Below are 14522 nucleotides of genomic sequence, written 5' to 3'. Positions count from 1 at the left end.
TACTAACATGCTGTGCGTCAGAAGCTCCAGATTGTCCTTGCGAAGTTTGAACTGACTCACTTTATGGAAACAGCCTTTGTGCACAGACCTATTGTAGGCTAGTCTGCAGGTTCAGGAAACAGTCCTCCATAAAAATACATCACACAGCATCAAACAGTGCGCGGGCTTGACTGTGGAAGGGAGCAGATTCGACGAAGGTGCGGCAACCACATATGATGACCCTGAGCTGGACTCTGCTTCGTCCACGGTGAAAGCCAATCTGGCAATCTACAGCGCGAAGGTAATGTATTTCCTCAGCGACCAGCAAAGATCAGCTCTAGGCATGACCAGGTGGATATCATGCTCTATTGGAAGGCCAAACAAAGTAGTTTCACTTTTACAATGAAACACACAGCGTCTGAACAACATGGCGGCATCGTCAACAGTGAGAATAAAACTAACACTTTCTTTCTTTGTGTGAACATCTTGGCAGCATTATGCAAATCTTCCCACATAGTGACGTAGAAATTTGGGGCTGTGTTTAAATGAGGTATATTAGGAGGGCGTGGACAAGTCTTAACTTTTTATTTTATTTGATTTGAGACTTTAGTCTTTGCAACTTTACTGATCTTCTTTATGCACCAAATGCTTGTAACACTCCAAAGAGAAAGGAAAAATGTAAATCTCATCATATGACCCCTTTAAAAAAAAAAAAATCATTGTTATACTGTTAATACTTTGTTTTTCTTTTAATGCATGTGCTACTTATAAACTTTGCAGTATATGTTTAAAGAAATGCGAGTGTTAATTTAGCTCTTTCAGATTAAATTAATTTGACAAGTGTTATCATATACTTTCTAGTCACTGATTAACAAGTTTTAAAATGGTAGATTTCAATTGTAGCCTATTAACACACTGTATCTGATCAATATTACAAATACTGAACTGTTTTCTTGTGTTCAATGAAAATTACAAACTTAATATGCCTTTCACAATGACCATAATGCTTAAGCTGTTAAAAAAAGAAAGAAAATAATAACACAAATTTTCAAATTAATTTATATCCAAAACACAGGCTATAGTTTAAGTGTATTTTGTTCGGATTACCCATAACTCTTCATTGATTCAGATTTGTGATTCACAAAACAAATCAAATTAATAATTTGGGCAGTTTGAACCAATTTCAAAATGTAGTGAAACTAAGAGTCAACAGAACTATTTATAAGTGAGTTAAGGAAGTACTAAACTACTTAGTACTGTTTAAATACGTTTGTTTATACTTCTTTACTATAGGCTACATCATCTCAGGCTGAAGTACTGTATGTAGTATGAAGGAGTCCCTCAGGGTTCACTGCTGTGCCAAGTAAGGTTCTAGAACTTTACCCAGCATCCTCTCCGCGCTCAACATGGAGGAACTTACGGTGGAGGTCCGTGGCTCCAATGGAGCTTATTATAAGGTAACTACACGATTTTACTCCATTCTGTTTTACTATACACACGCACGTGTCTCTTAAGAGTGCAAGGATGATAAAACCTTCAACAAAACATAAAAAAACGAGCCACATCATGTACTTTTGACGCGTTTAATTAGTGCTCGACTCTGTGGCTGTTAGCCGTTAGCCGGTTAGCTGCTGTGTTAAGGTAATATTTAAATACGAAAACATGACTTCATTCAGTGCTAATGTTTATATAACCTCGACTAGAAATACAAAAGTGGTTTGAATTACGAGAAAAACGAGTTTCAAGGTCATAATAACCGACTTTTGGTTTCATTTTGTTTATCTGCTAATGTTAAGTTGTAATTTATATGTTATTATTCAGCCAGGTTCGATCGCTTATGTCGTTTTTTTAACGATTTATTTGAACAGAACCTCAATTAATGTTTAGATAAAAGCAAATAATACTACAATACTAGAATAATAATTTTAAAAAAAAAAACATTATTTGTGCTTTGTTGTTCATTACAAACATGCTATCGGTCATATTCGTTGATTTTTCTAACATTAGGCTATAGTGAAGCTTATAATAACCTATTTCCTACTCCGAACCATTTATGATTAAAACAAGCTGTTTAGTTGAGCAAGTGAGACTGGTATGTGGTTTCGTTTGAGGCAAAACGATGCCAGGAAGCACATATTCATAATTTAAGGTGTGGTCAGAAATGATCAGATCTTGTATTCACAGACCAGATTTGGGTTCTCTCAAGACATTTCCAAGTGTCTGTAGTTTGCTTTACTTTACACATCATTCATGAATGTATAGCTTTCTACACAGAGAGTAGGCTATATATTAATAAACACAAATGCCTGTTGGAAAGTCTAATTGAAGTTATTATTCCATCTCCATCTGAGGCACGTCAGCTGTTCACTTTCCATCTGCAGCTGTCATTCAGCGCAGCAGATATTTTAACACCGGTCTATTTTGAGATCAGGTTTAGGAGATACCAGCTTCCATTTTGGAGCCAGTTGCCATTGAGAGTCAGAGTTGACCGCCTAGTATTGAAATATCAGTTTATTTATTTATTTTATTACATATTTCATTGCGCACACTGAACAAAACAAAAAACTGCCACTAATTGCTTTTCAGCTGACAAATATGTCTGAAACTAATATTAATGAAGGATTCATTAAAAAAAGCTGGCTCATAATTGTCAAATTATATGTTTGTTCTTCTGTTCATTTGGCTGGGAAAACAATATTTACAGAGAAGACTACAGTGTTAGTATTGTTTATAATTTTTTTTTAATGTTTCATTATATATTATTCTCCGGTTTCATTAAGCCTAGTTCTAGATTAAATTGTAAATCTGAGCTGTTTCACAAGCTTGTCTGAAGATGCACACCAGTAATGGTTTTTCTAGGTTACGTTTTTTTATTTTATTTTATTTGACTTAAATGTCCTAATTGAATTACATCCTAATTCTAGATTAGTTTAAGCCTCGTCTGTGAAACCAGGCATACAATTTTTATAACATTTATTATGTGGCGGTGGCGCTTAATTGTTTTAATCTCATAACTTTTGGTTATTTTAGTATTATTTAAATATTACCATTGCTTTTATTGATATTTTGAATTGGCTTTCAGTATAATTTTGTAAGATTAATTTAAGTAAAAAAAAAAATTTAACTAAACTTCTTAATTTTTTCTATAATTTTCATTCAGATTTGTCTAATAAGTACATTTTAGTTTTATTTCAATTAACAAAAATGTTTTTATAGTTTTAGCTAACACTGTTTTCACAGAAAATGTAGTATTTAGTCCTGTCACGATTTGTTGTGCGATATATAACCCCAGAAATAATTGCGCAAAGAGATATTATTGTAATTTTAAAGACGATTATGTGCCACTGAATATATAATCATAATGTAACAGCAAAATAATGCAAGAAGGCCTACACACTTTCCAAATGACATCAAACTTTAAATTTGTAAGAATATTTTGATCAAGGAGTATCAAAATATTAGATGCCTTAAAAAAACTTGATCAAATAGTAAATAAACATTTTCTAACAAAAAGTGCCAATTGTATGGAGATTTTTTTATATTTTTTTGCAGATGAATTTTTTTTTTAGAAGCATTTTTTACATTTGAACTAGCACCTCACGTTATATACAATAAGCTGCAAAAGACACTGGTGCAAATGGAATGTAAAAAACATGGTGGCTAATTTTCAAGAAAATATAAAAGGCAATATATTTTGTCACTAAAAATTATTGAGGTCATGTACATATATTGCGTGATAATTTGATATATCGATTATTGCGACAGGCCTAGTATTTAGAGTAAATTTAGAAAATTTCGCATTCTCACTCACGCAGGATGAAGCTTTTATTAATGTGTTTATTTATTATATTTATGACTAATATTGATACTTTCATTCAATTTCAGCATTGTTTTGATTCATGATAATCGTAATAGTTTTAGTTAACGATGATAACGCATCAAATTCGCAACTTGTATAATAACGATAACATCAGTGTATTCCCTTTCTACCAAAACGTCCTTTTTTAACAAATCATTTTATCAGTCGAGGTACTTGTTTTCATTCATTTCAATAACTAACACTTCATCTCGTTATTCCAGGGCTTTGTCAAAGATGTTCACGACGACTCGCTCTCTGTTTCGTTCGAAAATAAGTGAGTAGAAGCTAATAGTATCCAATCATGACATGAATGCTTTTGAAACGAGCTTTGGTTTGACGAGCATGATTATATCAAATTGATTTTCTCAGCTGGCAACCTGAAAGACAAGTTCCCTTCAGCGATGTGCGCTTACCACCTCCCGCTGACGCCAAGAAGGAGATCACCGAAGGAGAAGAAGTGGAGGTGAAGTGAAATATACCTTTTATTGTATTTGTTATACTTGTATTATACTTGTACTTGTATACATGAAAATAGCCTAAGATGCTAACCTGGGGGTGAAGTGAAATACACCTTTATATTAGGAGTATTACAAAGCCTTTCTCAGCAAGAAGCTTGTTTTAATAAAGTGAACTCACTTAAAGAGTTATATAGTATAATTTCGCAAGAAAAAGTTTTAATATAAAGAAGAATAAGGTTTTATTGTATTTGTTGTACTTGTATTTTTTTCATTTTTTTTTGCCATGAAAATAGCCTAAGATGCTGACGTGCATTAAATAAGAATATGCTACTACTGCGAGAAGCTCTAAACGTAGCTCTGTGTTCAGATTTTGTCGCGAGCGAACGAGCAGGAGCCCTGCGGCTGGTGGCTGGCTAAAGTGCGCATGATGAAAGGAGATGTGAGTGTGACGCACTTAAACTTTCTATTTCTTCAGAAGGGCTCCGAGTTCACTTTCACTTTTGTTTCCTGCAGTTCTATGTTATCGAGTACGCAGCGTGTGACGCAACCTACAACGAGATCGTAACGTTCGAGCGTCTCCGCCCGGTCAACCGCAATAAAGCTGTGACGGAGAACACGTTCTTTAAGTGCAGCGTTCCTGTGCCAGATGATCTCAGAGCAGCGTGAGTACAGGCCTCAGTATGGTAAATCATGCTTAATGAGGTGCATCCTGGGATGGTAATGTTTACCAATTACATGTATATTATATGGTATAACATATTTATATGTTGCATTTATATAATATCTAAACACAAACTCAGTTCTCGTCATGAGGATAGCCTTGGATGCTGACATGGCAATGAAAATAAATAACTGCTTCTCTATTAATATCTAAACCTAATAGAAGCTGGCACTTGTGTTTTTAGTTAATTTATTTAAATTCTGTTTTTATTGATGTTTTGGATTAGCGGCTAAAATGGTTTAGTTTGTTTTTAAGGTAATACGATATATTACAAATAAATACATATATAAAAGTAATGTCAAATATAGCTTTTTATATAAAAACTTCATAAAGAAATATATTTGAATTGGTAAATACACAGTTTACATTTAGGTGAAATTTATTTGTACTTAAGTTTTAGTTTTTTTTTCAGTTGTTTTCAAGTCTTTCTAAAAAAAGTTAATAAAAATAAAAAATAAATATAGTACTGATCATATATATATATATATATATTGTTTTCTGTATTTTATGAACTTTTCCATATTTTTGTATTTAAAAACAAACACAAGTATAATTTACTCACAATTTCACACATTTAAAAAGGATTTGATCATAAATGTATTAGATAATAAATTGAAAAAAAAAATGGATTTCTTAGAAGCATTTTTCTTATTATAATATTTTGTAAAACTTTTGTATGATTTTCTACTTGCATCCATTAAAAAATGGCTATTAGAGCCTTAGCCTTGTGGGTGAGGTCATTTTCTGATGACCTCAGCAGTGAGATAATTTCCTGATCCACATTTAACATTACAAAAAAAAAAAATTAAAAAAAAATGACCGTAATGTTGCAGTAATGAGTATCACCTCCAAGAATGAGCAAAACACTAAATGTCTTCAAAACAATTGCTAATTTGGGTGTGAAATGTGCATAATTATCTATTGCAAAAAAAAAAAAAAAAAAACATTTGTGTATATATATATATATATATATATATATATATATATATATATATATATATATATATATATATATATATATAAATGATTTTTCCTATTTGATCTTGTTGCAAATTACGCCATAGTTATAATTCAGTTGTTTGCATCAGTTTAGGTTTAAACCATGAGCTCATTTCTTCTTTGCCCATGTTAGATGTGAGAGCGAACAAGCCCACAAGGATTTCAAAAAGGCGGTCGGAGCCATTCGGATCGTTTACAGCCCGGAGCAGAGTGAGCTGACTGTACTGGTGAGTCCCAGTTAACCTCGGCTCTTCTGAGAGTAGGTTTACACATGACAAAGTCTTGATCAACATGATGTTCCCCAACACCACCAGTCCATGAACGAATCCACCGTCAAGCGCGTCTCCCTGCTGAGTGACATGCACTTACGCAGCATCCGCACCAAACTCCTGCTCATGTCCAGGAACCAGGAGGCCACCAAACATCTGGAGGTGAGTCCGCTCTTTAGTGTTAAAGTGTGACGTGTGCAGCTCACAGAGTATTAACCAGGTGGAAACCTCTGTGTTTGTAGAGTACGAAGCAGCTGGCCTCGGCGTTTCAGGACGAGTTCACTGTGAGAGAGGACCTCATGGGTCTGGCCATCGGAAGCCACGGCAGTAACATTCAGCAGGCCAGAAAGGTGTCGGGAGTCACCGCCATCGAGCTGGACGAGGAGACGGGGACCTTCCGGGTGTACGGAGAGGTGCGTCCGCTTCCGGTGCACACACTGATGTTACATTATACAGCTTCTCTGTAACTGATACCGTTTGTTCTCCAATGTTCATTGCAGACTGCTGAGGCTGTGCAGAAGGCAAGGAATTATCTGGAGTTTCTGGAAGATTCGGTGCAGATTCCTCGCAATCTTGTTGGTATGTATTTATTCATTTAGAAACAGATTGTATAAAGTCAAATGTAAAGGTTTAGCATATTTTAGCATTATTTACTTTCAGTTAGCTTTTATCTTATATTTCAGTTTTCATTTTAATTTGAGTTTTATTTAAGCAAATTTATGTTTTTTTTTTTTGGGTGGGGGGGGTCATTAATTAATTTTTATTTCAAGTTAAGTCATTTTTAATATTCCAACAAACCTATTTCAATTAGTTGCCAATGCAAAATTTCTATTCTTATTCTTATTTATTAATTTTTTTATTAGTAAAATCTTTCATATTATATTTATTTACTTAATAATAATAATAATTATTATTATTTCTGTTGTTTTTATTTTTTGCATTAATTTTTTTTTATTTAAGGTTTAATTACTTCAAATTTCACATTTAAAAAAAATTTTTTTAAAAGTTTTTCGCATGATATTTATATTTTGCTTTATTGCAGCTATATTTTTATGACCTTTTATTTTTTTGAACAGGTTTAAAAAAAAAAAACCTAAAACTTGACAGCTTTTTATTATTATTATTATTATAAAACATATTATTATTATTGTTTTAGATTTTTGTTTCTTTAGGCATTAATTTATTTGTATATTATCAGTTGAAATATTTGAAAAAACCTATTTCAGTTAGTTGCCAAAGCAGAATCGTAATTTAAGTCTATTTTAAAGTTTACATTTCTAAAATAAGTCTAATTTAAATTGTCTAAATACATTTTATTTGCAACAGGAGTTAATTCGCAAAAGTTACAATATGAGGCGGGAAAGTGGTCATTTTGTTAGAGACTGTAAATATTTACACAAAAGCATTAAAATAATGTTTGGATTACATTTTTTATATCCAATTGACTTTACCCAACAAAATGGTGTTAACATATCATGTCACATTTTCTCTTTTTAGGGAAGGTTATTGGAAAAAATGGCAAGGTTATCCAGGAGATAGTGGATAAATCTGGTGCAGTGAGAGTGCGCATCGAAGGTGACAATGACAACAAACTCCCTCGGCAGGAAGTAAGACACCTGAAATTAGCACAAATAAAATTATATATATACACACACACACACACATCCAATAATGCATTTTAATCTTTGTTTGTAATAGGGAATGGTGCCATTTACATTTGTTGGTACCAAGGAGAGTATCAGCAATGTACAGGTCCTACTGGAGTACCATATTGCTTACCTAAACGTGAGTATCAGTATCAGCCGTGGAGCTGGAAGGCAGCCGATGTGTTTGAGAAACTCAAGCGCTTGTTTGTGTTGCGCAGGAGGTGGAACAGCTGCGGCTGGAGCGCCTGCAGATTGACGAGCAGCTGCGTCAGATCGGGGTGGGCTACAGGCCCGTCCCAAACCGACCCGCCGATAAGGACAAGAGCTACGCCACTGAAGAGAGCACATCCACCACCCATATCAACCGCTCCTACACCAACAGGGGCCGCGGCCGCCGGGGGCCCGGGTACACATCCGGCTACGGTAGGGCTTCTGGTTTCAGATCTCTCACTTTGGGTGAATCTCTGAGAATAAAAAAATATATATATTGCAAACTGTACTTTGGGTTTTCCAAACGTGGATACATTATTTGTGACAAGATCCAAATTAAATTGCAAAGTCCATTTGCAACTGTATTTCCCATGTCTGTCTACACGGAAAGCGATATTTATATTATATAAAGCAGTAATGGTGAATATTGACTGATTAATTCCATTGTTCAAATCACTTGGCACGGTCGTCTATGAGGGACGTCACTTCCGAGTTTTAGCAGGTTACATGCACAACGCAGAGAGAGTGAAAGAGCATATGTGGTAATTAATGTAAATATTAAAAATGAAATATGAATTAGGGTTGCCAATGGACTTTACTTTTTCAGTTGAAATTTGCCAGTCACAAAGCAAAAATGCAAACGCTAATGTGAGATTTGCATTAGGGTTGTGTCACAATTTATGCATATACATATGCAAAATACAATTGAAAATTCAATTTGCAATCCCTAAATCCACATTATTACACATCCGTTTATGACATATCAGCCAATCAGGATAAAGTATTTTGCCGATAATTTAAAAATGTAGGCTAAAATATCGGCCGATATATCGGTTGACCACTAATGTAACATTATTCCTGCGCAGGCACTAACTCCGAGCACTCGTACGCCTCAGAGACTGACTCTGAGCGCAAGGAAGAGCTGAGCGACTGGTCCATGGCAGGAGAGGAGCCCGAGCGTAACCCCAGACAGCAGAGGGACAGCAGGAGGAGACCGGGAGAGGGCCGGGGACGGGGACGTGGAGGACCCGGGGGCAGAGGACGTGGCTCAGGAAGAGGCTCCATTAGCTCAGGTATCCTGGCTCGCTTCAGCCCTTATCAGGAACACGGTTTATTCATGGTTTATGAGATTCCATGTTAGTTTCTGAGTCCTGCGGTCTCAGTTTATTTTGTCTGCACTCTATTTTAATGGTTTTGTTAAATTCTGACAACCAAGAGACCATGTCTAGTCAAAGGATCTATTTAAACAATTTAATAAATTACTGACTTAAATGCAATTTGAAACTTTAATTGTTCGAAAAATTGAATTGTTTTATTTCTTTAAATTCTGCTTCACAAGTCAATACAGATGGATCATCGAAATCAGTGGTAATCAAATGAATTTGTAAATCTTTGGTTGTTGTTTTTTAGCGCAAGAAAGGTTTAGTGTTTAAATTAAAACATGAATGAAAAAATTGTGTGATATTTCTTCATGTTTAAAAAAAATTATTGAGACTGTACTATTTCACTATAGGATTTACTGTACTATAGTAATATATTTACTTTAAGGTAAAAAATACAGTTGAGAGTTAAGAAAGTTGAGAGAACAAATTCTTAATTTATAGCCACGATAACCTTGTGTTTTTTTTCTCCCACGTGATGTATGGGGCTCTGTAATGATTACATTTGTCTGTTTATATTCGATGAGTATATCATATATTTCATTGTTTCAAAGCAGTATTTTATATGTAGGCATTTTTATCAAATAAAATAATTTCATCAAAATGAAATGTATTTATTCTGTATTTTAAAATCATATTTACGAAATATATATATTTACATGCATTGCCCAGTAAATACTTATTGTAGTTCTTGTCTCTGATGTCAGTCCTGAAGGATCCAGATATAAATCCGTACAGTCTGCTGGACAACACCGAGACGGATCAGACGGCAGACACGGATGCCAGTGACTCCCAGATGAACACCAATCGCCGCAGACGCTCCCGTCGTCGCCGCACAGATGAAGACAGCACAGTCATGGACGGCATGAGCGAGTCTGACAACGCCTCCCTCAGCGAGAACGGCCTCGGTGAGCTGCAGGACTCTCACTGTCTGAAATAAAGTCTAGAAACTGATACAGTACACAGATTGAAGCTGTTTCGGGTTAATTTAAAATCATCAAATTATAAATATTACAGAAAAAACAAACAATCTACTTAAATAGTGTCAACAGCGAAGAGGTAGAATATTCTGCAGGAACACATTCTCTCCTCCCATTGTAACACAAGCGACTTTCTATTCATCAAAAAAAATTATAATAATAAAAAAGAGAATTATTTTTACAATGATTGCACAAAATATAGGGCTGGGCGATATGTCATAACACATTTCTGTTTCAAGTGCAGCACACATGAAGTTGTCAACATGATGTAAATGTAAAACAAATCATTTAAGCGTCTTTGGAGAAAAGATGCATGAACTACAACTACATCTCGTCTTATTAACTTGTCTTATACATATTATATGTTTAGAAATAATACAAGGAAAATGCTCTAATTCAAAATGACTGTAGGTATGAACACCAGTAGACTAATATCAGCTATAAATGTTCGGTAAAACCAACGAACAGCAGTTTTCAGCCCCATCACCATGATGCAAACATAAAATATGAGACTTAAAGTAGTTGTTCTTTAAGTTTTTTTTTTTTTTTTTAGCTTGCGCTTTTCTATTGTTTTTTTTTTCTGTGTAAACATGGACATGTCGCTCGCATCTCTTGCAGCGTCTCATGCATTAAACGGCTTTCTAAAAACACTGCACCCAAGTTAAAACGGTTGCATGTTTTTCCTACACCTGCGTCTCATCTTTATCAACACAAAGGCGTGCATTCTGTGTGAATGGCACCTAGCGGTACGAGTGCTTCACACGTGAGCGGCTAATCATGTGCGCCGACATGCGGTCGGATCATGCTTTTCTCTTTTATGGTTACCATCGGACTATTATGAAAGTGTCTATTTCTAACGTTTGGTAATATTTCTAATCAATATCAAGATTCCTTGATTTAAAAAAAAAAAAGCCCCAGCCCTCATATATAGTTGCAGATAAATATTTTCAGAGGTCTTTAGATTTTAGACTTAACTTTGAGAGAAATTCCACAAACTGCGACCAACTCGAATGGCTTTCTCCAAAACGGCTGTCAGTGTCTAAGGTCAGGCTTTCCACCGGTCTCTTGTAGATGATCCTGAAGCTAAACCACAGCGGCGCAATCGTAGCCGCCGACGCCGTTTCCGGCCTCCTGAGGAGAGGCAGCCAGGTACCGGTATGAATTAACACTGGGTTTGTGTTCAAGCGAGTATTAGTCCAAACTGCATGGCACTGATCACCTGGAATAACATCAGGACTTCAAACTAAACCCACATGATCAGTCAAATGTGTCAGATATCAACAGCCTGAGGCAAATAAAGAAAGTTATAGGTAGAGCCCGACCGATATGGGTTTTGGGGGCCGATATCGATACCGATAATGGCCGATATTCTTTGCGTATATTATAGTGAGAGTAAAGACGGGGAAATTATTTACTTTATAGCATTGAGTCTCATCAACTAGGTGACAGTGTAGCATTAAATCACTATTCAACAGACTCTACCACACTGGCGTCTGTTGAACTGCATGAAGATACTAACATCTCAATCTGCTACTGACAAACTATGCTGACTTACCAAATGTGATGTGACCGGTGTAAAAAGCATAAATGACATGAAAGTTATGTCATTCATTACTCAACAATTCATCTCATCCGCGTCAACCTATAGCACTAATTTGGAGAGTATCGCATATGTAAACAATCGTATGCGGATACGTTGTTTATGTTCAGTTCAAGGCGTAAACCATGTAAAATCTGCGCATGGTGCTGCTGTGTTTACGTAGCTTTATAACATTACGGTTGATTCACTGATGTCAGATGAATTCATTTAACAATCTCCTTGCTGTGTTTGGTGAAATAAGATCTAAAAGTGATGTTCATCTGGAATGTATGAATTAAAACGTTTTTTTTTTTTTACACAATTGCATATTAAACGTTTATTTTAATTCAGTAGGTGTTAATTTGCATGGAGTATGTACAGTAAATGCATGTAGGTATGTTACCTCAGAAGATTCTGTTATTTACTCACCGACATGTCGTTCCAAACCCTGAACAGAGATTTTTTTTTCCCCCCAAACTTCACTGTTTTAGTTTTTTTTTAGCAGCCAGTTAAGAAAGGCTAGATTTGGGAGCTCTGGTAGAGGAACAGTATTAGTATTTAACATGTGGTCTGTTCTTCACACAAAGATATTTCACTCTCATTTTAGAATAAAACTATTTTTTCAAAATGTTCTTTCTTCTAATGAAATCATTGACATCTCTTGCAGTTACTGTGGCTGACTACATATCACGAGCTGAATCTGAGAGCAGACAGAGAAACCCAAGAGATATGAGGAAGAACAAAAAGGACATGGTGACCACATTTTTCTTCTTTTATACATCTCTGTGATCAGTTTTAAATTAAAGAACAGGGGTGCACAATATTTACGATGTTTAATCATAACTATAAACACACAAAATGTATATATATATATATATATATATATATATATATATATATATATATATGAATTCTTGTTCATAGTTATTTATTTAGATAGTTTATGGACGATAAGGGATATTTAATAGTTTCTGTTTATTCGCAGGAGATTATTACAACGACATACTATTTTACAAATCACATATATATATATATATATATATATATATATATATATATATATTTTATATAGCAGATTTCAAAATGAATTTTTTTAATATATTTTTTGTACAGTGCATTACCATGTTGTGATCAGGGTTATTATAGTCAACTACACCAATTTTGGTTAAAATTTAGAGAATTGCTAAGACATTTCTCATTTTCATTTTGTCAACGAAATGTACTAAAACTAAATTAATAATTACAATAAAATAATACAAATAATAATAATAAAAACTATATAGACGTAAAAAAACTCTAAAATGAGGACAAACAATTGTCAAAAGAGGTCGAAATGGAAAATATAAAAAGTAAGAACTAATCTAAAACGATTGTATTAAATTAGAAATAATAGATTTTAATAGAATATAGGCTACAAACCATTTGTTTTATTAGATTTAAACAAAGAGGTTTAGTTATATAATATCACTTATTATCTACTATAATGTTGCCTTAAATGTGATTATATTTTTTAATATTGGTGCGTCTCTAAAGTTATATTGACTTATTCAGTAATTACCACAAACAACTAGACTATTCATTGAAACTCACTGGTCAAGTTGGCGTATTTAGATGAAAGCTAAGTGAAGAGCTTGGCTTTTAATCGCACCAGTTTTCTGTCATCCACAGGGTCAGGTGGACTACATATCGGAGCACAGCCCGGCTGAAGCCATGAGCAATGGCCCCAACAAAGTGGACGATCAGAGCAAAATGCCACAAGCCTCCACCGAGAAGACGCCCAAAGCCAAGCCAGCCGTCGTCAATGGAGTCTCCTAATCAGTTCGGTTTCTTTCTCCAAACTCATAACCTTTACGATTTACAATAGTGCTTGTACAAGCTTGCCAAAGATAGACATACAGACTTCCACATTCTCAATTGCACTTTTCAGTTCCTTCACTATGGAACAGATAATTACAATGAAAAAAAAATTGAGACAAAAAAAAAAAAAAAACTTGTGACACCTGTTTCTGATCAGATGTTGTGCCTTCAGAGCGTAGTTTCAACATTATGTTGGCTGGCTATAGAGCAAACAAACCGAGAAAAAAAAACAGCAACAACTTGTCTGAATATGGAAAGACTCCCAGACATCCTTAGCTGCTTTTTGTTACGTTTTAATATGCAACCACTTCTTCACGAGGGGTTATGGGAAAAAGAGGACGTTTTGCACTGAATAGTCATTTCTTGAACTTTAGAATAATGTTAGTCTGGAAACTGGTCTGCTAATTGTCTATTTTAAATGCTGTATGTACAACACTTCCTGAACGATTGATTGGGTTTCATCCTTTGTCTGTTGTGTTGTTGTAATGGTGGCAACCGAGACAGTTTCGCTAAAGGAGGTTTTTTTTTTGGTTTATTTATTTTTAAATGTACAGTATTTAAAATTAACGACGCAGTGGTTTTTAACACTAAACTGCCTGAAATTCTTAGCGCGCAGATTACAAATTTGGACTACTGAAAGATCAATTTCCAGATGTTCTGTTCTGTAAACTACGTTCGTTAGTCCTTATGGTTTTTTTTTAAAGATCATTCTGGTTGTTTGATGTGCAATATGTTTTGTATGCAGGTAGTTCATAAATAAACATTTGATCTTCCAGCCAGCCTTTCAAAGTTGGTGCATCTCTTG

General features: G+C 34.7%; 1 protein-coding gene across 2 annotated transcripts; it reads left to right on the top strand.

Annotated features, from left to right (window-relative positions):
• Positions 1-1321: 1321 nt before the first annotated feature.
• On the top strand, positions 1322-14506 carry LOC127987927 (RNA-binding protein FXR1-like). Of its 2 annotated transcripts, XM_052590383.1 has the most exons (17): positions 1322-1436; positions 4060-4112; positions 4208-4301; positions 4664-4735; positions 4810-4958; positions 6150-6243; positions 6331-6447; positions 6528-6698; positions 6786-6864; positions 7783-7892; positions 7984-8070; positions 8150-8354; positions 9008-9214; positions 10009-10209; positions 11353-11430; positions 12528-12613; positions 13529-14506. In XM_052590383.1, the coding sequence occupies exons 1-17, from the start codon at positions 1386-1388 to the stop codon at positions 13673-13675; spliced, it is 2001 nt and encodes a 666-aa protein (XP_052446343.1). In that variant the 5' UTR covers positions 1322-1385; the 3' UTR covers positions 13676-14506. The 2 variants fall into 2 exon arrangements, with proteins under 2 accessions (XP_052446343.1, XP_052446344.1); XM_052590384.1 differs by lacking the exon at positions 11353-11430.
• Positions 14507-14522: the final 16 nt, after the last annotated feature.

This window comes from Carassius gibelio, chromosome B22 (assembly GCF_023724105.1).
Source record: "Carassius gibelio isolate Cgi1373 ecotype wild population from Czech Republic chromosome B22, carGib1.2-hapl.c, whole genome shotgun sequence".
NCBI lineage: Eukaryota > Metazoa > Chordata > Actinopteri > Cypriniformes > Cyprinidae > Carassius > Carassius gibelio.
The sequence above is the reverse complement of the archived record's forward strand: the minus strand, read 5'-3'. Positions and strand labels throughout refer to the sequence as shown.